Consider the following 23,492-nt stretch of genomic DNA (forward strand, 5'->3'; position numbering starts at 1 on the left):
CTTAACCGCACTAGCACGCCGCTGTTCGCCGTCGTCTTTATGACGCTAATTGTAACATCATCAGAGTGACTGATTGCATAAACATGATGAGACATTTTTGTTAACAATTGGGGCTTATAATCTTTGTTATAGTACTTACTTGCTTATACCTAATATTTAGGTACTTCTCTGTAAATATTCTTGTTACTCTTCATATAATAAATCCGACGATTCCCAAACATATGTTAGACAATATCAAGCGCACATGTTCAACTAAATGCTAAAACATAATAGCAAAATTTTTAATTAGATATCGAGCTCAAATAGCAACCGTCGAACACAATGTAGCATTCCCATTCACGAGTCGACTCAGTTTCCGAATCGAAACAAAGCTTCCCGCGATAATTGGATGTGGCCGTTCTGAATGCGCGCTAGACGAGACTTAATTGAGGTTTTAGAGTTGGGCTAATTCGCCCACCTTCGATCAGCGCTCGAAGGGGCTTCGGGCCTCGTCTGCGGCGGCCCTACCGACAATAACCGCCGAGGTTAAGCGGGTCTCCCACACCGTGTTTTGTTTCTTGTGAAATACGTGTTCGGTTGCAGATATTTTGCGGGTACGCTTTGAATTTCCCTGGTCTGTATATTTGATGCGAAACCGCTGAAATTCACGCCCAATGCTATTCAAGATTGGAATAAAGCGGTTTTGCAAGAAATTATAATATCTTCAAATATATTTTATTACCGAAAATGGTTTCAATCGGCAGATCTTGTAATACAAAAAGAAATGTGGATAAAATAAAATGATTCAGAGTTCACTCACGTACTGCGCAACAAAAAGTAACAACTAAATATTTCGGAGACGCCCGCCGGAGGTCGGGTGCGGATCACAAAAAGAGGGCCGGCTGCCCCGGGCCCACTCCCGATATGATAATCCCAAGTACCTATGTAAAATAGTGAAATTTAAGGTCTCTTCATGTGAAGAATTGTTCTCGTTCGGTACGCAAATTATTCTAATGCGGCCCTTTTATTCGAGGCACACTCCACGGGTCGCTAGGCTCCAACACTCATTTGTATTTCAATAAAATATCACTAGCCCTATCTAAACAGCCATGATTGTAATATCGGACGCGCCTAAAAGTAATAGTATGTTATTATAACATTTTCAACTCGAGTATTTTCGCAGGCCAACCATCCATCAATTGCTTCTCGATGAATCAATTTGAATACATTGATTCGAGCAATATCTGAAGTTTACATAAACATGTTTAGGTACGATCACAAACAAAAAACTGAGACGGTGACAATGGTCCCCTGCAGCACGCCAATTCAAAATCTGGGAATAAAAGAGGCGTATATCGGTACGACAAATCCGACCGTGCATCGTCTGATTTGCATAGCGAGGAAAGTTCACAATCACATTCCGCTCATCAGCCTGCGGGGAGCATTATTCTTCCTTCCATCTGGCGTCTTCCTGTATCTACCCTCGCTACCTCTTTTTGCCGGACCCCGACCGGCGGCACTGTTAGCGATACATAAATTTCCACGATCGGTCATCCCTTAAAAACAAGTTTAGCTCTTTATCCGGAGGAGCAAGTTAAAGAATGGCACGACCGTGCGTAACCCTCCGATTCGTTACGTATTCAAATTATTTCGCCATCCTGTTTTTGCGTCCGTTTGTGTTGCTATGTGTACCCATGAATACCGTTCTCTATTGATTTTGATTAATTAATATGATGTTTTGTTGTGAATTGGAATTTGCTTTTTGATATGAAAATATTATTTAAATAGACTTCTATACATACGATGTGAGTAGGGATAGTAATATATGTGAGCGCCTTCACAGAGGCTAGGCTATGCCTAATTAATTGGGCCGTCACCGGGAAGGCTGTCGGGCTTCAGACAGCTCGCCACGAGACTTATCGTGGGTTCCCGCGGGATAATTAAATAATAAGCAGGTTTAAATCCGTCCTTTCGCTGGAGAAGTTAGGACGCCACCGGCTATTGTTGCAGCACCTGATTTAAATAAAGCATTCATGGGTAATGTACGAATAGAGATTTGTTTCTTTTGTGAGGAAAAGTAAAGAAATTTAAGACATTTACATCATAATCAGTTAAGTGTTCCAATTCTCAAAAACATTTTTTGTGAAATAATTCATTTCAACAACAATATTTTCGCGTTCGTAGATAATTCAAATGTCATCACATAAGACTGCATTATTCACAATATGCTTTTTAATATATAATCAACCATGAATAGACAAACTTTAGGGTCAGAACAACTATTGATCAGTGCCATTATCTAACAAACACGTATCAGTCGAACTCCCACTGTATTAAATGATTAGAACTGCATAAAGAGCGTACAATACAAAGACATGAGTGACGTCACACGTCCGGACGCTTCAGTCGCACATCGCGTGGGATTAACACAATAGGTTGTGACTGCGCTGGATGCTGGAAGATCAGGCTATTGTCATCTCATGTCTGATCGACGGACACAATCGTTTAAATGTCGCTCGTAACTCGATATTTTACAAACTTTTCTTTGAAGGTAGGAATGTAGGTATTTATGTATGGGTGGATTCTTGCAACTTAATTTTGAAGACATGATTTTTTTTGTCACGCATTAAATGCAATAAGATGTCTCAGTCAACGATAAAATTAGGTGTCAAAATATTCTTTTTAAATAACTTATCTATAGCTCCAATTGCCGTGTCTCTGTTTTTTGCTTTTACTGACTTTCTAACTGGCCTACTACTGTATCTAATTGCAAATAAGAGAAACATATATTTTGTTAAATAAAATATCTATTTAGTATTGTTAAAATTGTGAAGGGAATATTACCATAGAATACGCATATAATATCTAACTTGGTCAACCATTGAAGCTCATTTGCTCCAGCTATTCAAAAGTCTAGAAGAGCACAAAATAAGTAAATTACAAAAATAACACACCTAAATATTTCTATATTCATTTCTACATATAAAAAACATACCTTTAAAAATGTATGGCATACTTCAATAATGACATGCATGTGAGGACATACACTAAGCTAAGCGGGCAGATAATGGTTGAAGAGAGAGATTTAAATCGTCGCTTCAAGAACGCGTCTAAAAATCAGGGCTCTACTTCTGTACCTTCGATATTGTGAGTTGCGAGTGAGATAAAGCCGTTGGCATGCATGCGACACACGTCGTCTCTTTACAAATTCCGTGATGTGCCGCATTCAGCTCGGATAAGTTGGCCGTTGGAAGCTGAATGCCGAGATAAGTCCGCGACTTCGCCACACTCGTGAGTTGCTTTCCAATTTTGACGAATTTCAATTTGAAAGTCCATTTAACACTGGTTATATGATCTACAGGTCATTACATCTGGTAAAAATAATTAAATCAGTAACACTGATATTTTTAGACATTATTGATTATTTAAAAATTTTCGCTTTCAATTTTCAATTCAATATGACCAAATATAATCATTGATAATTTTGAAATTGAACTAACTGGAGAGAATAGGCATACGAGGAATTCCCTTACAACTATTTAAAGATTACTTACACAATAGAAAACAGCGTGTAAAAATAGGAGAACACCTTAGTGATCAGTGTGAAATTACCTACGGGGTTCCACAGGGAAGCGTATTAGGGCCCACTTTGTTCCTTATCTATATAAATAACCTATGCAGCTTAGATATAGATGGAGGTAAAATCTACTGTTATGCTGATGACACTGCAGTGGTTTTTACAGGTGAATCCTGGGAGACTGTACAAAGTAATGCCCAAAAAGGTCTTGCTCGAATAGCTAACTGGCTCAATCACAACCTTTTAACCCTTAATGCAGATAAGTCGTACTTTGTATGCTTTTCTAATTATAACTCTTCTCAGCCTCCTTCGACCTATACTATACAGATACATACTTGTGGCTCACCAAACTCGTTGACATGCTCCTGTAATTCTATTAAGCGCGAAACCTGTGTAAGATATCTAGGAATCATGGTAGACCAGCGGCTGTCTTGGCATGCTCATTTAGAGTTGGTCATGACCAGAATAAGAAGGCTCATCTGGATATTTAAAAATTTGAGACACGTAGCTAATGTGGATCTTTTAAAACAAATTTACACAGCCCTTGCACAGTCAGTTCTAACCTACTGCATTTCAGTCTGGGGTGGAGCCACAAAAACCAAGTTCTTAGATTTAGAGAGAGCTCAAAGATCTCTGCTTAAAGTCATACACTTTAAGCCTTACAGATTCCCTACCGACATGCTTTACGCGCTGAGCGATCTCTTATCCGTGCGAAAGCTATATGTACTTCAAATTACACTCAGAGCTCGTAAACGTATTGTATTTGATCCCCAAATTTTAAATAGAAGAAGAAGACATTATGTAGCACCAATTCAAGGTTTTAAAACAAAATATGCTCATAGACAATTCAGCTATCAGTCAACTCATTTGTACAATATACTAAATAATAAATTAAATACACATCAGATGAATAAGTATAACTGTAAAAAAACTGTTACTAACTGGTTAAAAACACTAAACTATGAAGAAATTGAATCAATTATCTACACGTCTATTTAAAAATATTTGTACTAACTATCACTTATCTACTATTCACTTTCAAATTTTTAAATATATACTATAAACAAACTTACACCGTATTGACTTACTGCGACTTACTTAAGACTACATAAACTTATTTTTTATTAAGTTATGATGACTAGACGAGAACGACACTACTACCCACAAGTGACCGACATGCACTCGATACATCAAGCCTGCACTCATTGTTATTATTATTTTTTGTTGCCATTAACTGTTATTTACTTCTCCTTTTATTTAAGTAATTTTATTTAGTTTATTTATTTCCGAACAATATACAATGTTTCCAAATGTTAATATGTCTTAAATTCTAAACATGTTCCAAATATAAGATAATAGTCTAGTAAATATAATAGTATAGTAAATTAGTATTATAGTTTGCTATCAATTAGTTAATGATGCTTTAGATTAATTATGTAACTTACGAAATAGGTCTATTTAAGAAGAGCGGATACTCCAACTACAAGTGCATTATGTACTTAAATGGAGGCTCCAGCCACAATTGTAATGATATTGTAAGTTATTCAATAAAACATTTTTCATTTTTTTTTCATTTTTCAAATAATTTACCTTCCGAAAAGCGATGCTTTGGATATTGATATCGGACTTTTTACCAGCTTGACATCTTATCAATATTTTATTATTTAACAAATCAACCATTTTCACATTTTATATAAACCGGTCTATATTACAAAATGCTTGTAATGCTTGTAATAAATCACTTAAATACCAATAGTTTAATATTTATCATAATTTTATTCCGGATATTGTGTCCGCTGCCCATTGAGTCCATTAAAATGGTATCTCCAAAATTTTATTGTAATATTCCTTTTATATTTCTTCACGACCGTTGCCATCTGCAATATAAATCCAAACTTTAATGTATGGTTACTGGACCATGAAGGGAACGACATGGAGCCATATTCGATGAAAAGCATAAGTATTATGAAAACACGAGTAGTCTGTAAAGATAGTCTTAGAAAATATTGAACGTATCTATGTAATAGATCCAAAAATATTATTTGTTTCATCTTGACTGACAACCTGTGTGGTCATCATGCCGGACTGCTACACTGGAGGTCCGGGTTCGATCCCCGGTCAGCTCTAGATGGAAAATGATATTTTTCAGATTGACCTGGGTCTTGGATGTTTATCTATATTTGTATATGTTATAGAATATAGTATCGTTGAGTTAGTATACCACTTAAGTATCGAACTTACTTTGGAGCTAACTCAATCTGTGTGATTTGTCCCTATATATTTATTTATTTATATTTATTTTATCAATTATTTTTTAGGGGTTCGTACGAATTTTGTTATTGTTTTATATTACTTACGATATTATTGACATACATTGCTTTGATTCAAATATTTTTCAGTGATAAAATCTTCTCCTTGTCCAGTTGGAATGGCTCTTATATAAATATAGTAATGAGGTAAAAAACTCACACGCGACCAAGGCTTTTGCTATTTTTGACACGAAAAATTTTGAAGCAACGTCATTTCTTTTAATGCGTTTAATGTTGCTTAAAATAACATTGTTTTAAGTGAAACTTATGGCAATATATTAAGTATAAGTTACGTTACCTCGTTGCTGTGCCACGTTAACTCAGCACGTGCGATCGACGCGGGTTCGACCCCCGATCCCCGCGCTCGGCGCTCGCACAAATCATGCAACATGCCGCCGCGACCTACAAGTATAGGGTCGTATGACGTCATCCAAATACAAACGTTAACTGTTTTATCAAAATATAAACTGTTATTTAACTTGATATATTTTAACTTGCTCTAACTCAATTTTGAAACAGATATCTTCAACTGATTAAACTGAATTTTTGTATGTACTAGTTTGGATGACAATACATTATAAGATATGCATGACCTGATAGTGAACGCAGGATCGGCTCCCAGCGAGGTAAGTGAACTCCTTAATGGTTTACTTGGTTGTATGGTTTTGATTATTTTCCACAATAAATAGTATGTCAAAAATGAACATTTTGTAATGAGACCGTAGTCATGATAAATCATCAATATATTATCAAAAAATACCTCCACTCAAATTCTTTAGATTTTTGATATTAAATAGAATTTTCCATTTTCGATGATAGCTTCTATAAAATGTGATAGTCGTATCATAATTATTCCCAACCATAAAGCGGACTATGACGCACAGACAAACTGTAGACTCCCGAGGCGGCGATGCGCTAAATTTTGTCAAAGCAAACCCACTGCAGCCACTTTTACAGCGCAATAAAATATTGAAATAAAAATTCGTTCGCGAAATGGCAATAAAATAAAACGCTAACCGTTTTTACGGCGCCGACAATATAATGAAATAATCGTAACGGCCGTCGACGTCACTCCGAATTGTCGATAAATTTTCCGCGGGTCATATTGTCCGCTCCTCTAGCCAACACTTTAATATCGAGAAATATCATCTCGATAATCGAACGCGCACTAGCCACTCGCATAAATCACGGCCCCGCACTCGGCTGTCGTTTATTTTTTTAGACTTTCCATTTCCAAATAAAGTCCCAGAGCGGCGGGCAGCGGCCTCCTTCCGGGGCGGTCGTATGATTTGTCGGCTGTCGACCATTTCCCTTAATATTGTCAATATTTCAAATATTAATTGTTATAAATCAGAAAACTTTATCGTTCCGCTTTTTATAGCCGCTCTCGGAATTGGATTTTTATTACGGTAAAATTAACCATATCTATCATTAGGAACGGATAAGTACAGTGTTAACGTCGAACTCGAACACGGTACGTCCGAGTGGAAACGTGTTAAATTATGTAGGTACACTTAGCGCGTCAATCGACACACTACTTTGAAAAAGTTCCGCCCATAAAACATTAACAAGCACTCAAGAAAATGCCGGGGTCTGTTTGTTAAGTAGTGTCAGCCTGTAGTTTTTCCCACCTCGTGGCCGAGGGGTAGCTGTCATCGCGATTGCCGAGCCGATATCTCCCAGGAGTGTCGCCCTGGGGCCTCGGACTTCGGCAAGATCATGGCAAAGCCCTCAATTAATGACAAACAATGGCGGCCCCTCGCACCCAATTTTCAGTTGTCGCTCTTGTTTTGCAGCGTGACAGCTGGCACGGGTCGCCGCTCACGCAACTATTCCCAATGCTATAGACTTGTTAGTTTACTAACGAAGGTAATACGAAGGTGACAGTGTTTTCTTCCTGTAGACCTCTCTGTCTAAAATGAGAATGACATTATTTATTACATTATAGTCTCCTCTCAAGTTCTGTATCTAATCTCTATTAACTATCTAAACATATTTACTAAAAAACATAACAATAGCGCTTAATTAGAAAAGTAATACAAACAGCGAATATTTTACATAAATTAAGCAAGCATGAACAATACAGAGATTACAGATTTACTCGTGCTAAAATCACGTATGCACTCACTAAATCGCTACAAAGAGAAACTCGCAAAACACGTCATGGTAAATACTGAGGCAGTAATACGTAGTGTTGTCCGATGCTCTGGAGATGGGAGGTCTCGCGCGCGCCGCTATCGATCCGGCCCGGGAGGGGCGCGGGGGCAGAAATTTGGGAAAACTTTGAAAGTTTCTCGTCTAATTCAGGCTCACGCACACACCCGCACGGGCGCGCACACAGACACACCTCGCCGTGTAATTTGTGTTTTGTTTTGCGCCCGCTGCTCCGAAATGTCACGTGTCTTCGGCCGACGTGACTGGCAAATCTGTTGGTTTTAAACTGTAACAGATACGTGTCAGATTCTCAGAAAGCGATGTCTGAAGTTTACTTTGGATATCATTTGTATGCATATATAATTGGGTCGCATTTGTTGTGGCTGTATACTTGAAGCAAATGTTTTCAACTTGATTTATAATGTAACAGCGGACACCGCAGTAATTCATCTTACAATATAGCTGATGTTGTCTTATTTACCGAATATCTCATTCTATGTTGCGCGATAGCGACATCTGGGACATTAATGGAACAAAAATAAATAACTGTCAGATCATTAAATTCCTTCCAAATTAATATTGAAATAATTATAGAGGCGCAGTCAACAGCATTACAAGTTTCCCTACATGAAATGGACTTCAATAATAACTAATTTGCAATGAATTTGGACAAGTTGCTAATAAAGTTGCTTCGAATAATGTGCGAAGAATCTACATCTATCTATTCATATGATAAAACTGTATATGGGCTATGTACAGATACATAGGAGATATTTAATAAAAATAATTATGGGACTAATAGAAGTCAAAACATTTTTTTTTTAGAATATTTCTCTGTCTATCGCGAACAAATATACAGACAGACATCTCTATGTTTTTTGCGCGTATCACGCAAAAACTATGGAATTTGTGGACTAACTTAAAATCTGGTATATTTTTTATCATAATACGTTGATTACAACCCGAGATATCGACAAAAGCTAGTAGTGTATAAAAATATGTACAAATTACTTAGAAAACAAATGTTTCCATTTACGCATTGCGATCATCCATCCAGTTCCACTCAGTCACTTTAGACGCACAGATCAAAGCAGCCATTACCCATTGTGGACAGAAAGAAAACAATTAGAAGATGGAACAGGGTGACCACGCTGTGTGACGAGTGGCGGACGCCGCTTCCTGCCGTCAAAGAGACTCTCAATACTGTTTAAATGTTTTTGTGCCGACATTTTTGATGCTAGCAATTGTTACGTTACGTATAACTATGTGTTTTACAGATTTATGTTTCTTTAGCAAAATTGTTACTCATTGTTTGAAATACTTTGATTAAGCAATATAGTATAAATTGTGCGACATTGTTAAAATTGTTAAATGTTAAAAAATAAAAAAATTATCTCTTTCAATTGCTTGAATCTAAAACGATGTTTTGTCGTCTCGCCCTATTGTATACAAATTAATTATTCGTTTCGACGCATCTTTCTTTTAGCCGCTGAAATTTTCCATTTTCTCATGAAATTTATCGCGGCTATAATTTAAAATATCCTTTGTCGTCAACCGGTTGTTTGGTAAACAGGCTTCAAATAAAGGGATTCCGTGGCTCGGCAAAAAATCAAGAGGAAAAACTGTGCGGCGAAAAAAAAAAAACAAAGCGAGCCGCAATTAGCATGATTTAATGGCCATTTAATTATACTATAAATGGTGTGGTTTTTAAAGGATCCCAAATTTTGTTAACATTTCTCACTAGGTCAATTTTGCTGATAAATCATTTGGTGATAAGACTGGATATCGATTAATATAGAAACATTATTGTTTTTGATATTAATTTGATATAAAATGCTCTTTCCATTATTATAGATTTTAAACTTGATATTACAAAGACATAAGTAAAATTATTTCATAGTTGTATAAACAAACTAGTGGCCCGTCACGGTATTGCTCGGGTAAAACCATGAATAAAAAGTAGCCTACTTTACGTCTGAAGGTTTCGTCTATCTCTGTGCTAGTTAAAAAAATAAAGAAACAACAATACAAATCTTTTTATAATATTAGTTTAGATGGATATGGATTCATCATAATTACTAGGATTTCTGCTGAACTACTTGAAAAATTTAATTAACCAAATTAGATTTTTTGATTATTCGATTAACAACTACTTAACTGTGAGTAATTTTAGATGCCAAAAGAGCTATCAAAGAAATTTGGCGAAACTTATCTCGGCATTACGGAGGATGTATATCATTCGCTAATTCTCGTGATTTTCCATCGCAATTAACATTCGTCCATTAGCGTAATTAAAGTATTTACTTTCAACGCTCGTATTATGATTTACTCGAGGATTTATTGTTTGCCTTAAGGTGCATTCATACTGTGCCATATTCATAATAGGATACTAATAATAGAGCAAGGATTTGTATAGAATAAGCTTAACAATTACTGCACCGATTATGGTGAAATTTGACACGTATATAGAAATGCAAGAGTAACATAGCTATACTACGAGTATCGCTGCAGGGCTATGATACTTACGTTCAAATTGCATAGTCTATTTTACTTACAACTTTTTACAATTATAGGTTAGATATAAAAAGTAAGAAAAACTCACTTCAAAATATTGAAATAACAAAAAACAAGATAAATAATTATAGTTTTATTGGAAGCAAAAATGATTTAATTCTAAAAGACAAACCTTTCTTTTTACCAATTAACTGAATATCGACCAATTTAAAAATGTTAGGACACAAGTATGAATACACCTTTATAAAGAAATAAGATGGAATGTTTGTCGTTCGTTTTAAGTGATGAAATGTGAGCGACAGTCAGAGACCTTTATGAAATAATTTGTGTACCTGTATTGAAATAAACAAAAAATAAAATAATAAAAATAATTATATACATAATTGGCATAGAGTCAAAATCACTTTTAGTAGAGATTGATAAGTGATAACTTAATCAAAAGTAATTATGTTACTATAAAATGTATTCCAAAAACTTTAGAACGTACATTACATATTGTTTCTCATAATATTGTTTAAAATACAAATTTCCGCTATAGACAAAACTGGTATTAAAATAACTAACATTTAATATATTACGTATTTGCGTATTATACATTCATTATCATCATCTAGAAAATTGGAAGTTTAAATTCCTAGACATTGTAGAAATTAGTTCGTGTAATGAAAAGGTATGACGCGCGAGTGCTAACCGACATAGCTTGGGGTTGCCAGGTGTAAGGTATAATTACCCACCGCTGAAGATAAAACCGAGTGGGGTAAATTGAAATGTGCTGATAGCTATCTACTTGCACGTCTCGAGTGCTAGATAGTGCATCAAATATTTAGAGAAGCGTCGACTCGAGCTACTTTGAAAGGATACATTTTGATTCCACTTTAATAAATTTTGTTAGGTAAATATTATTTATATACTTCACTGCTGTGGGAAGTTTCATCGGCTATATTATTATGGTCAGTCATTATTGATGTCAGATTGTACTTAGGTCGCCTAAAGGCATGTATATCGACGTTTATTGTCGAAGTACGAGTATAGAAATGTTATGTCTATAGCCTGTCTCGTGAATGAGGCCATCATACACATACATACATATTTTTTAATGTTTACTTAGGTATTCTACTATTCTGTTTTTCCTCATGTTTTATTGAAATAAAAAGTACTTAAATTATGAAATAAATGTACTTATATTATTGAAAATGATCACACTTATATTCTTTCGCTTTCTGAATGAGTGTAAAAATTATGATTTTTGGTAACAAGACTATGATTTTTATTCTTCAAAATGAAGTTACGAATATCGATATTCGTAAGTAACTATCAGTTTTCCTATTGTTATTTTGTAGCACTCCTAAGTTGTTGTTAAAACAATCACGTAATTAAGATCCCAACAAGGTTAATATGACGTGCATTTGCGGGTAGTTTAAAAGAGTGGTGGCAACAAATAAAGCCGTTAGCCGACGCTCAGTAGTCGGGGCACGCTGCGGGATCAAGTGCGAGGCGAGGCTCACACTACACCACTTTTACAAGGCCCTCATTACGATAGATACTTTATATATCATATTATAGAGCACAACACAGAGAGAGATTTATATTATTGTTCGTAAAAAAAAGCTACTAGACTTTGATGAAATTTGGCATATAAATATACTTCCCGATAACGCTGCCTTTTATTTGACACGAACGAAGTCGCGGGCGCAGCGCTAATTTTAATATATTTCCAAATAGACCGAGCAGGTTTACGTTCATCTTCTATTTAATAAAATAAATATAAATATATTTTATGTATAATTATATCTATAAATTTTCTGTATTAGATTAATTGTAAATTGTGTGCAATAAATGGTTTTTTCTATTGTATTTGACTCCACTCTCTTCACCAAATCACCTAGTGTGAACGCCCCGGGTCCACCTCACAGAAAACCGAAGCAAAGTAATAAGAAAAGGTAGAAGTGCCCCATTGAATGATAACTCCGGCCCTTTGTACTGAGTCCGTCCTGACGAATCGAATTAAAAGGCTTATTGTGTCTACGTGACAGCTCTTCACTTCAACCCCTCGGGAGACGTTTTTGTTTCAAGCAAACTAAAATATTACAGGCCATTCACTAGATCCGGCCCTGCCCCAGCCGATTCGCTACTTGATTTCCTACTCAATTTTTAAGGCACCCTTAATTAAGAGTGGGGCTTTATGCAGAAAATGTCTAATGCGTTAATTGTCGAAATGCAATCTTGGAGGGTTTTCCAATCAGTCAAATGCGCCATATTTTAATTTCCATTCCGTGTTCGAAAAATTGGGTGTTGATAAATGAATTTTAATAAACGACGATTTGTGTCGCTTTTGATTGATTACCGTAAATAAGACGTACTTTATACTTTCGAATTTAAATTTATTTGCGCTGTCTTTTGTTTCAGGCATCTTTACGACAGCGTATTCCTTCGCCAGCGGATCAAGGTTAGTGACTCAATAATTGTTATTGTAAATTTGAAATAATCATTTATAAAATGTCATGTTATTAAATTGTTATTATACTTTGTATGCGATGCGATTTTATAAAATTAAATAAAGATATTATGAAAAGGAAACTCCTTAAACCATCCTTGAATAATGTTGCCAATATTATTGCCAATACACAGGTGACTTCAATTTAGCAATATTTGCTCGCAAAAGTACACAACAAAAAGTCCCTAACATTAATTATTCATCGCCTCCCACGAGTCGACTCCTTGCATCCGTCCAAAAGGTGCCGTAAAAATATGTAGTAAAAGCGAACACACACATTAATGAGCGCTATGCAATATTTATACACAGGCCCTAATTGGTAGGGTGGAGAGTGGAAAAAATGGGCAATTTCACGTAATGTAATATGTATATTTAAGGTGAATTTCCCCAAACCGGAGGAATGTCGCGGCCATACTTATTACGAAGCCACTTCAAACGTCTTTCTTTGCGGTTAGCAGTCGGAAGTTGCTCTACTTTGCGGTTGAATTTGCCAGATTAATTTTTTTTTCGCGTTTTTGTTCAACTTTGTGGTTGTGCAAAGAAACGAGGTTAGATGTTTTTGTTTTTGCTCTCTTCAAAGTCTCGAAAAATCGACTTTTATTTTATTTTTCATTTTTATATAAGATTTTTGAATTTTTAATCTGAGGATTTGTGAATAAAGTTCTTTTAATATACCAGTAATAAAAAATAAATAATCAAGTACGTAATATAATAGCAAAAACTTAAGCAATAAAATTTACAGTAAATTTGATTATTGTATTTATATACTATATTAAAAAATATTTGACTAACGAACCATTTCATTCACCAAACAAAGTAGAGCATCTCTCAAGACATCCAGCAATAAGTAGCCAGGATTTTATTTTTTCAATATGTTTCGGTGTTCGCCCTCCCTCGCCCACAATTTCCTCTCGACGGAAGACCTCAATCTAATGATACGGCTGTGTTAAAAAACACAAGGAAATTTAATAACGCCAAGAGCTCGGAGGAAAACAAAGAAAATTTAATACCAAAGATTCCCACATGCGCGATATCGTTGAGAAGTTGCGCCCTTGAAGTTGACGATGGAGATTAAAATGTTACGAGAGGCCATAGAGATTTATTTGTCCACGTTGCACCGCATTTTATTCCGTTTGTTTTTCACGCTTCGCCAAATGGTAGGACTTTTAAAAACGTTCTCGTTGATGATGTGAATTTTTTTTATACGGATCGGTGATATTGAGAAGTTGAGTATAAAATCAATATGGACGTAGTAATTTTTAGATAAATTTTGTGAAAGAAGAACTTGAGACGTATTTAACAAATTTAAATACCAAAGTAATATAAAAATCATGCCAATCGATTGATTGATGATCTTTTCACATGATTATGTGAAAAGATTTATGTCATTGATCCTCATAAATCATTAAGATAAATAGAACAGTACAAATGTTGAATTCGCAAAAGTTTAGTTATAAACAATTTATATATATAATAAACTTTATTCGCAAATAAATTTTCACAAATGACAATTCGCAGAAATAATCCTCGGAAAAACCAATAGCAAAAATCTGCATATCACGTTACGGGGACTTTTACCCTAGCAATTATCCGGGACAATGCTTAACACATTACAAAGGTAAGCAAATTAGTTCCGCACTTAATGATCCGACAACGCGCGTAAATCTTTTTAAAATGCGCACCCAAAGTGTTTCCTTTTCCGTAGGGTAAACGGCGCAGTGAACGGTGTAAAAAAATATTTGCATAGCGGCCCCGCATATGCAAATCCGTGCGGGTAACCGTAGAAAATTGTATCAAATTGTTACAGCACGAAGGCTTTTCGACAATTTGTCACGTGAGCAATAATTATAACGCGCCCCCTGTCGAGATGAATAGCTAATATGCGGCGACGAATGACAGGTGTGGCGTACGCTCTTTATACGAAAGGTTGTTGGCGGTCCCGTATCGGAGTTAACTTTATTATATTTTGTTAAAATATTTTGTAAGAGTTGTTTATTTTTATGTTTACTTAGTTAGCACTTAGGACAATAGTTGCTTGTAACTTTACCTGACTCGTAAATAATAATTTCACTTGCCTTTGGTAAATTCATCAACCAGTTTTTAAAATATCACATCAAAACACACCAAAAGTTATTCGAAGCAGTTATATTATATTTCGTAGCACATTCTACGACAATTCGTAGCACTATCAACTAAACTCCGTAGCACGGTCTACGACATTTTGTAGCATAATCTACGAAACTTCGTAGCACTGTCAACTAAACTTCGTAGCACGATCTACGACATTTCGTAGCATAGTCAACGATATTTTCTAAGCATGGTCTACAAACATTCACAGTACAATTTACAACACTGCACTGTCTGATGTACTTAGAAATATCAAACTACGTTCAACTGATTAGATAAAGTCTATCAATCAACTTAGTTTCTTTCTGAATATCGTACAATTACTACCTGGGCACATTAATAAAATAAAAAAGTCACTCACTTCTATCCAGTGCGCGAATCAATGATTCACGAGCTGGAAACTCATTGAATCGACACAAAATCGATTAGCGTATCGGATAAATAAAATAAACCCTTCACGGACGGATACAAAAGCGTTCCCACGGTTTCCACTGGCTCCTCGAATTAAGCTGCGGCATCATGGGCCTGAAAAATGTTATTCGCCACCTGTGGCGCGCGCGCCGACCCGCTCGCATGCGTTTATCTGAGCCCGCGTGCAGGCCCGCCGCGCCGTGATTGCTACATGGATATTGAATTTACAGCAGTGACAAATATTTCTTACATTCAATATAATATGAAATTAGTGGCAAAGGTGAAGATCGGTTCATGAAGAAGTTAAGTTTTAAAGATAATCTTTTTTAGAAGTATTCAAATTAGAGGTATACCTACTAGAGCCAGATAAGCTAGCTGAATTAAATTTAGCTAGCTCACTGGTTCTGACTCATTGTGATTATGAAGACAAAATATAATGTCTCTTTATTTTTGATACTATAAGAGTCACGATGAATAGGTATTGTAATGAAATTAAAATTTGAGACAATTTTCAAACCACTCTACACGTATATATTTTAATTAAAAACACCTATTCTGACAAGTTTATATGTAAGATTCAAAGATGTCATTCATTTATTCTTGTTTCAAAACTACAAAATATACCAAACTACATATTTTGAATTTAGCTCAAAACTCACAAAGTAAAAAATTAAATATCACATCTAGTACCGCCAGTGTTATGTTGAGGCCGTGTATCCGTTTAATTCCTATAGAGCGCGTGCGGCAATTATCATTCAATGACTGTCCGGTGGCGTGGTCCGCCGACACACCGGGCTGGACATTATCACGCCCATTGCGTCCGATTGACCGCGCGATTTATTGACACCTCGATTGGGTGGTCGCTTTTTGGGAAATTAGGATGAATTTGCGACTTTCCGGAATGGTTTCCAAAAAATATTTGTTTTATCTGAAAGGTTTTTATTTTCGTTCAAAATATAATTAAACATATAATTAATGCTTTTGATCATATGTTTAGAACTCATGACAAAAAAAAACTGGCAAATATGACAGAGTATGAAAAAAATGTTTCTAGTATCGCACTGCCGGCTTCACCGCAACCACCAGCGGTTAATTATTATGCCCATTACATACTATGTATTGACTTCGGTCAATTTGTTGACATCTGAATGACTGAACACTTTTTAGTTACTATAGTAATCTATGAGGGGAAATAAGTATCTCATTAGCTTTTCATACATAAAATTAATAATATGATTGACATAAATATAGTTTACTTACGTATCCCGAATTTGATATATGTATACAAGGTAGTAAGGCTGCTGAAATATCAAAATAAATATTTTAAATATACCTCTATGTATCAGAAATATTTATAAAATAGTATGACAATAGAATACTTACAATAGCCTAAATTAGAAGGGATAAAGGGTTTTAAAATAATTTTATAGACTGTAAAACCTGACTATAAAAATCTCCGGCAGTACAGTTCTATTTCCTTCTAATTTAGTAAAAAACAGAACACAATAAAATATATCAGATTTTTTTACGTCAGCCATCCTCTAAATGCCCTCAAATATTTGCACGAGGAAATTTTCCCACGGTTATGAGGTCTTAATAGTGAACCGCCGTCCTTTATGAAGCCGAGCGGACACAATAACGATAAAGGTGAGCACAAAATCCGAGCAAAAAAGCCGAGGGCTAGTGCGGGGCAAATAGTTCGTGAAATTTCCGAGGGGCACGGCCCCACTACACGGGACACTTTACGACGGTCTACCAGTAAACCTACCCATTACGTCGGGTTAAAGGATCTTCCTACTCGAGTTATAAAGATGCCGAACGCCAAGATTTGTTGCCGGGTTATGGATGTAGAAGGGTTGCACGTATTATGATCATGTCGAGTCGAGAGCACCATTTCGAGAAGTCAACATTGCGAAAGTGATTGAGGGCTTTTGAGAGGGCAGCATGGAAATATGAATCCTGTTTAGAATTTTGTTTTATTTAACCGTGCATTTTTAGAATACGAAGTCACTGTATGGTTACCAATCTTTGAAATGAAATACGTTTGGAATACTATGTATTAAATAGTCGCAAATTAGCCATTGCTGGCTAACACTCAACAGTCCTCAAAAGGCGACACCGGGCGTTCAGACGACAACAAAATAACAGCCATTCCAAAAATATTTCTATATCTTATCTATTGATAGATAGAGTTGAAATTGCAATAGCATTATAATCTCAGTTGCTTAATAAGGTTGGTAGTCAGGTGAGACATCTAGGGCTAATTGTACACGTTCGTGCCGGTCCAGTCCAAACAAGAGGCGAGGCAAAGGCGTTTACTGGTGTTTGCTGGTCCGCACGTAAACAGCTAGTTCGCAGATCCTTTGCGTCTGTTAGTCTGTGTGCCTGTCGACGGGTAATGTACTCTTGCTTTGTAGTGAAAATGTAATCATTATGAAGACCTGAAATTAATGTTAATCTTAATTATATTTATTTGTTGGTTACTATAGTATGGTTAAATGTAATATGTTTTCCTTACGAAATTGATAGAATTAACCTAGAGCAAAGCATGGGTAGCTAGCCCATCGTTAGAAAGGATTAAAAGAAGCCTACGTCAAGTCTCATATACACTCTTGGGTAGATAAACCTGACATACATATTAAAAACTTAAGTGTAAATAACTTTAAATATCGCACTCTTTGGATATGTTATAAAAAAAATCTAAACATATTTAATCACTAGACTAAATCTTGTAATGGGAACTAAAAAGTTTTTTATTGACAAAAAACCAAACAATAAAAACATTCGAATTTATCATGTAAACAACCATTGCTCAAAATAGTACCAGCCATCATAATAGATAAAATATATTCCAACAATTTTAATATGCGTATTCAAAACCTTACACGCGATACAAACTGTTAACAAGACAGCAACAATGATCGAACCTCAAAGGTAAAACCGGCATTCAGGAAAACCCAGTGGTCGTTTGGGCCTGCCTTGCGGGTTGGGCGCGGCCAAACGCCTCTCGGTCAAACCTTTTGACGCCCGCAACCTGTGTGAACTAGCCCTTTGATATCGCACCTACCATGTGCCGCAAACGTTTGTGTACACAGCTTTATGGAAGATGAACTACAGACTAGAGAATGTGCGGGTTTGAGTTTTATTTGCCTCTTTGATGGGTTAACGAATTAATATTTGAGCTTGATCGTATTTAATTAGATTCAGAGCCTACACACAACAAATCAAGATTTTCTATATATTAGATATAAAGATTCATTTGTTCTGTCTTGGTATTTTCATTCATTGGTTCGCAGATTGTTCACTATCAAAAATTCAAGTTAATTTAAACGAAGTACAGAATCATTTATAAGATATGTAAAATTATATAATTATCTTATTGAAATCTCGTTGAAGGATGAATGGCCTTCTACTATGGCTCGGTCAAAAAGAAACCAAACCTCAATTACGCCCATTAATCTCACATGTTAAATCAATTGCGCTTGACAGACACCGTATACACAAGTATATCGCCTCACATACCCACGAGCACAATGTGAAATGCAATGACTAGATTGCACTTGAGACTTAATTTCATTCCCTAATACGAACCGCTGTTTGCCATGGATGGATGTTTGCGCGCCACCGCATTCATTCAGCAGACGTTACCATATTTTCCTTTTGTCTAGACGAAATCTTAACGAATATTTAAGTATTTCACGTTTCGTGATAGTTATGAGCGTGTTTTTGCACGTTTGTTTCATTAGTTTCTACAGTCTGAGAATTCATCAGCTGCATCGTTTAGAAAAGTCTGAAATAAACTCGGTGTACTAAAATATATTTGTTTATTTTAAAGTACTTATATTTTACACAACTAATAATGCCAAAAAAATCCTGCAATGAAAAATCGAAGTAAATATTATAAGGTATTTACGTATTATGCAATACGTCATTAATATTATAATATTTACCTTAAGACAGTTAAGTAAAAAAATGAAACTCGAGTAGGGACCGAATTTTCGTCTCTGCCATACATACATCTAAAAAAATAAGTTTTATATAAGTCAATAATTCATACCAACACTGCAAAATTCATTGATCTAATATCGATTATTAATGAGAAGTCTTATTTTCGAAAATTACTGAAAATTTAAATAAACCCAACGAAACAGACAATATTCATCGGAGCTCGTAACAAATGTAAGTTGGGCCGTATCTCCAAATTGCTCATGTAAGAAAATTAACCCTAACCCACATAACGCAGATAAGTCGCGAGCTCATTTGCTAGCCGGGTACATCTTGATATTCTTTACCCTACCGATATCCGCACCACACGAACAATAAATGGTGCGGAAGAAATAGGGCTGCCTAAACGATTGAAATTTACGCGCCTAAATGTAATATATAGTAATTGTTTAGTCGTATTGAAAAACCATTATGACAAAAAACAAAGCGTAGAATCTTGTTATATCTTTCTTGGCCAGTAGGTTTGATTTAGATTTTGATATTTCTAGTACTGCAATTAGTATTTTATACTCTATTGCAAAAGTTATAACTTTAATTTTATAAATTGATTTGATTAGATAAAATTCTATCTTAAAGAAAATTTACTCACTAATATTTTCCAGAAAAATTACATAACTAACTTTTTCTTTCCAGAATTTATACAAATATGTTTCACATTCTCGCTGTCTTTGTGCCAAGATAAGGGTATTGAAACAGCCCTGCGCTATCTCGCAGCCCGATATCTTCCATCCGAATTAATTTGAGACGCTCTCAGAAACGAACTAACTTCGTGGACTTGTTATTTCTACGTGCAGCGAAGCGAAGCCTCGCTTCTAATCGCGAAGACTCGAGATAAAATGGCGACCCATAATTACCATAACGCCTTTCGAAGATATGTGGAGAATCTTAATGGTACGGTGGGTACGTAAATAATGGGCTCTTATGGGAAAGTTGGTAAAGAGCACTGTTTCGTGTGTAATTTTAAGGGCTTCGTGCCTCACGTGCTTTTTGAATAATGTGCTAAATACCGCGCGGGTGCGTTAATGGCGGTTGTTTCGACTTTTGAGTTCAAACGCGCTATCTAATGGGTTTTTGCAGGTCAATTTAACTGTATATCGTGTGATATTAGGCTTCTTCTACTCTGCAATATTATCTTAGAAATATGAACAACGTAGTCCATGAAACGACACCTGGACTTGGTAGTTATATTAGCTTTTCTTATTGGTGAAGATGGATTGATTTAACTTCTTGCACAGGAAGCTTCTTCCTCGTTCAAGATTCAGGAAAATAAATACTACTGCAGTTAACGTTACTAAAAACACAAGTCTACTACTAAATTGTACGTCGCCTAAACATTTTCTAGGTCATCATACAACTATATACAACAGTAAATTAGTCGAAATACAGATAAAGGTGGTTCCAGACGCAGTTAATTATTACCGCGGTGTCGCGATCGCGGTATCACGCGCAGGATGCAGATTCAGATTACAAGTGAATTATGAGCTATTCCCACAAAATACTGAGAGCTTAGAATTGACACGCAAATATACTATTTACTTAAGGTTGATACACACCGGCCACGGGAATAAAATCAGCAAATGCACGGTGCAACATGGAGTTATTTTATATACTTGTATAATAATAGACCAACCCGACCCTGGCATCAAATGGCGGTGACGATATCTGCAATAAACATGGCAACAAACACTATATATGTTGCCAGCAGTCAATCCTTTTCATTTCAGATTCATCCAATGAGAAAAATCTCATGTACCTATAAATACAATTACAATGAATTATTTTTATTGACTAAGCAGTTACGTTTTAGCGAACTTCCGACTAACACAGATAAATCAAGATTTTATAATTATTTAGGTACTGGCCAGAATAATAAATTCTGACGAAATAATCAAGCTTTCATTCTAAGCATACTTTGTTTTGTGCAATTTCTGAATCCCGGCCGCCCGCGGCGCACTGTCTTTTCTTAACACTACACAATTAACGCTGCACCAAGCATTAATATGCGCTAAATAAGTCGCGCTGTTGTTCTTATTAAAAAAAAATGTTTAAATTTAATAAAAAAGATATAATAAATATAAAACTCATATGAAGTTCAAACGCGTGACACACCTGGCGTTGCTGACGTCCCCTGATCAAACTACTGAGCCTAAAATTAGAAAAAAAAAACATAGGAAAACCCATAACAATTCTATATTGTACGTAATCCTTTTCACGCGAGTTCAACTGTCACTTGACCGGTTTTATTATATTTTAATTTTGAAGCAAGCTAAGAGTTATACTAAATTTTGAAATTCAACAATTTTATTTATTGTTTTCTTTTTTATGTAGAGGAAACGCCAATTTAAAGATAAAAGATAATTTCATATTAATTTATTTGCCAACTAACTAAGTCGATAATACAATGAGTTACTAGAGTAAAAGCAATTATTTGCATTGCACATGCTCAATTAAACGTGTTCCGTTCCTATACTCAATGTAAATTAGCCCCCAAAAACAGTCTCGTTTTCCCGTAGCAGTGAATATTATCTGGTTCTGAAACATGCAGTCTACCTGCGACTGCCGCCGGAATCTGCTGTAATTGGTGAATATACTGCGTCGTTTAATCCGAGCTACAGCTCCCGGAATGTTCCAGAGAGAGCCAAGATTTGCAGTTGCGGCGCGAGACTTGGCCTCGGGCCTAGTATCGCCTTAATAGGCACCTTAACTTTACCCACACCTTTGCATAACTAAACATTAAAAACTCGTTTATTTTCCCAAACCCTTTTAAAAACATTAGAAGTTGTGACACCTTCAACTCTGGAACTCGCTTCTGCAAACAGTCAAGGTTCGTCGATGAAATTGCAAAAATGTAAAAGAGCTAATGTTTGCTCACCTTAAACCCTTCCCAACCCCACGGGCTGGCGTGACGAGCCGGATAAAAGGCTTTAATACACCCTCATCCCTTATTACGAAACTTGAAAAAGACAACAATATAGATCGAATGTGTCGCGGCGCGGGCAATCATACGCGCATCAAAGGTGCGCGCCTGCGAGCTAGCCAAGTGTGGAGCCGGCTTTATGTTACACCGTTTTGTATTTTGACAAAATAATGCACGTCCAGAATGTGATATATGCACTTTGTTTAAAATTAATTTCAGCCTCCATTTTTACCTCAGGAACCTCATAAATTGCTCAAACAATCCGTTCATCCAAAGTGGTGGAACTTCAACAACAGTTTTCTTGAAAAAAGTAATGTACATGACACGAGACTGTCCTTAAAACAAATCACGTTAACAAATCAAAATCATTTACGATAGATTTTTATCTTTTTTATTTTTATATTTACAGAGATGATTTCAATCCACTAGATATTTACGATAAAGTTTAATACCAGAAGTGTAAATTACGTAATTTCCATATTTTCTAGCATTATTCTGTATGGAAATGCCGAGTCAAAAGGCCACAAGCGTTATGAGATCTGGAACAATGCGTATTGTGACAATCCTGTTTCCTTCGCATATGAGGAAATGATATTTGAATGCTTAATGAGAAGTCCCGTTTGTGTACGATATGAATAGCACAATGTTAGGAGGACTTACAAATAGCTATTATGCAATGATAGTCAATAACATTTTTGTTTAGCGATGCTTGTAGATACGTTTTATCCATATACACAAGAAAACTTGAGGTATTTTTATGTATCAATATAAATAGAGAAAACAATTATATATATTTAGCATAATAATATTTATAATTGATAATGTAAGCACAATAATGGATAATGAGATAGTTGATGATGATTTATATGTAGAATATATTCTCAGGCGATTGGCTAGTAACCTGTCACTCAATTTTTATTTCAATTCCACCAATGAAGCCATCGGGTTCCATTGTTTTTGGCTATGTGTACATGAGGGATTGTTAAGTGCTTGCTAGTAGAATGG

General features: G+C 35.7%; 1 protein-coding gene and 1 long non-coding RNA gene across 8 annotated transcripts in view; one reads left to right on the forward strand and one right to left on the reverse strand.

Moving 5' to 3' along the window:
- Nucleotides 1-23,492, forward strand: part of LOC128683548 (uncharacterized protein) — a 227,020-nt gene that overhangs the window by 114,247 nt on the left and 89,281 nt on the right. For all 7 annotated transcript variants that reach the window (XM_053769275.2, XM_053769274.1, XM_053769277.1 and 4 more), the window contains exon 3: nt 12,940-12,979. In XM_053769275.2, coding sequence (XP_053625250.1) covers nt 12,940-12,979 — 40 coding nt within the window. The remainder of the gene's footprint in view (nt 1-12,939; nt 12,980-23,492) is intronic.
- On the reverse strand, nt 5,189-6,812 carry LOC128683549 (uncharacterized). The gene is made up of 3 exons (XR_008406303.1): nt 6,626-6,812; nt 6,164-6,267; nt 5,189-5,433 (listed from the first exon to the last, which is right to left on the reverse strand). It is a non-coding gene; the product is annotated as an uncharacterized LOC128683549 (long non-coding RNA).

The sequence above is a fragment of the Plodia interpunctella genome, chromosome 3 (assembly GCF_027563975.2).
Source record: "Plodia interpunctella isolate USDA-ARS_2022_Savannah chromosome 3, ilPloInte3.2, whole genome shotgun sequence".
Classification (NCBI taxonomy): Eukaryota; Metazoa; Arthropoda; class Insecta; order Lepidoptera; family Pyralidae; genus Plodia; species Plodia interpunctella.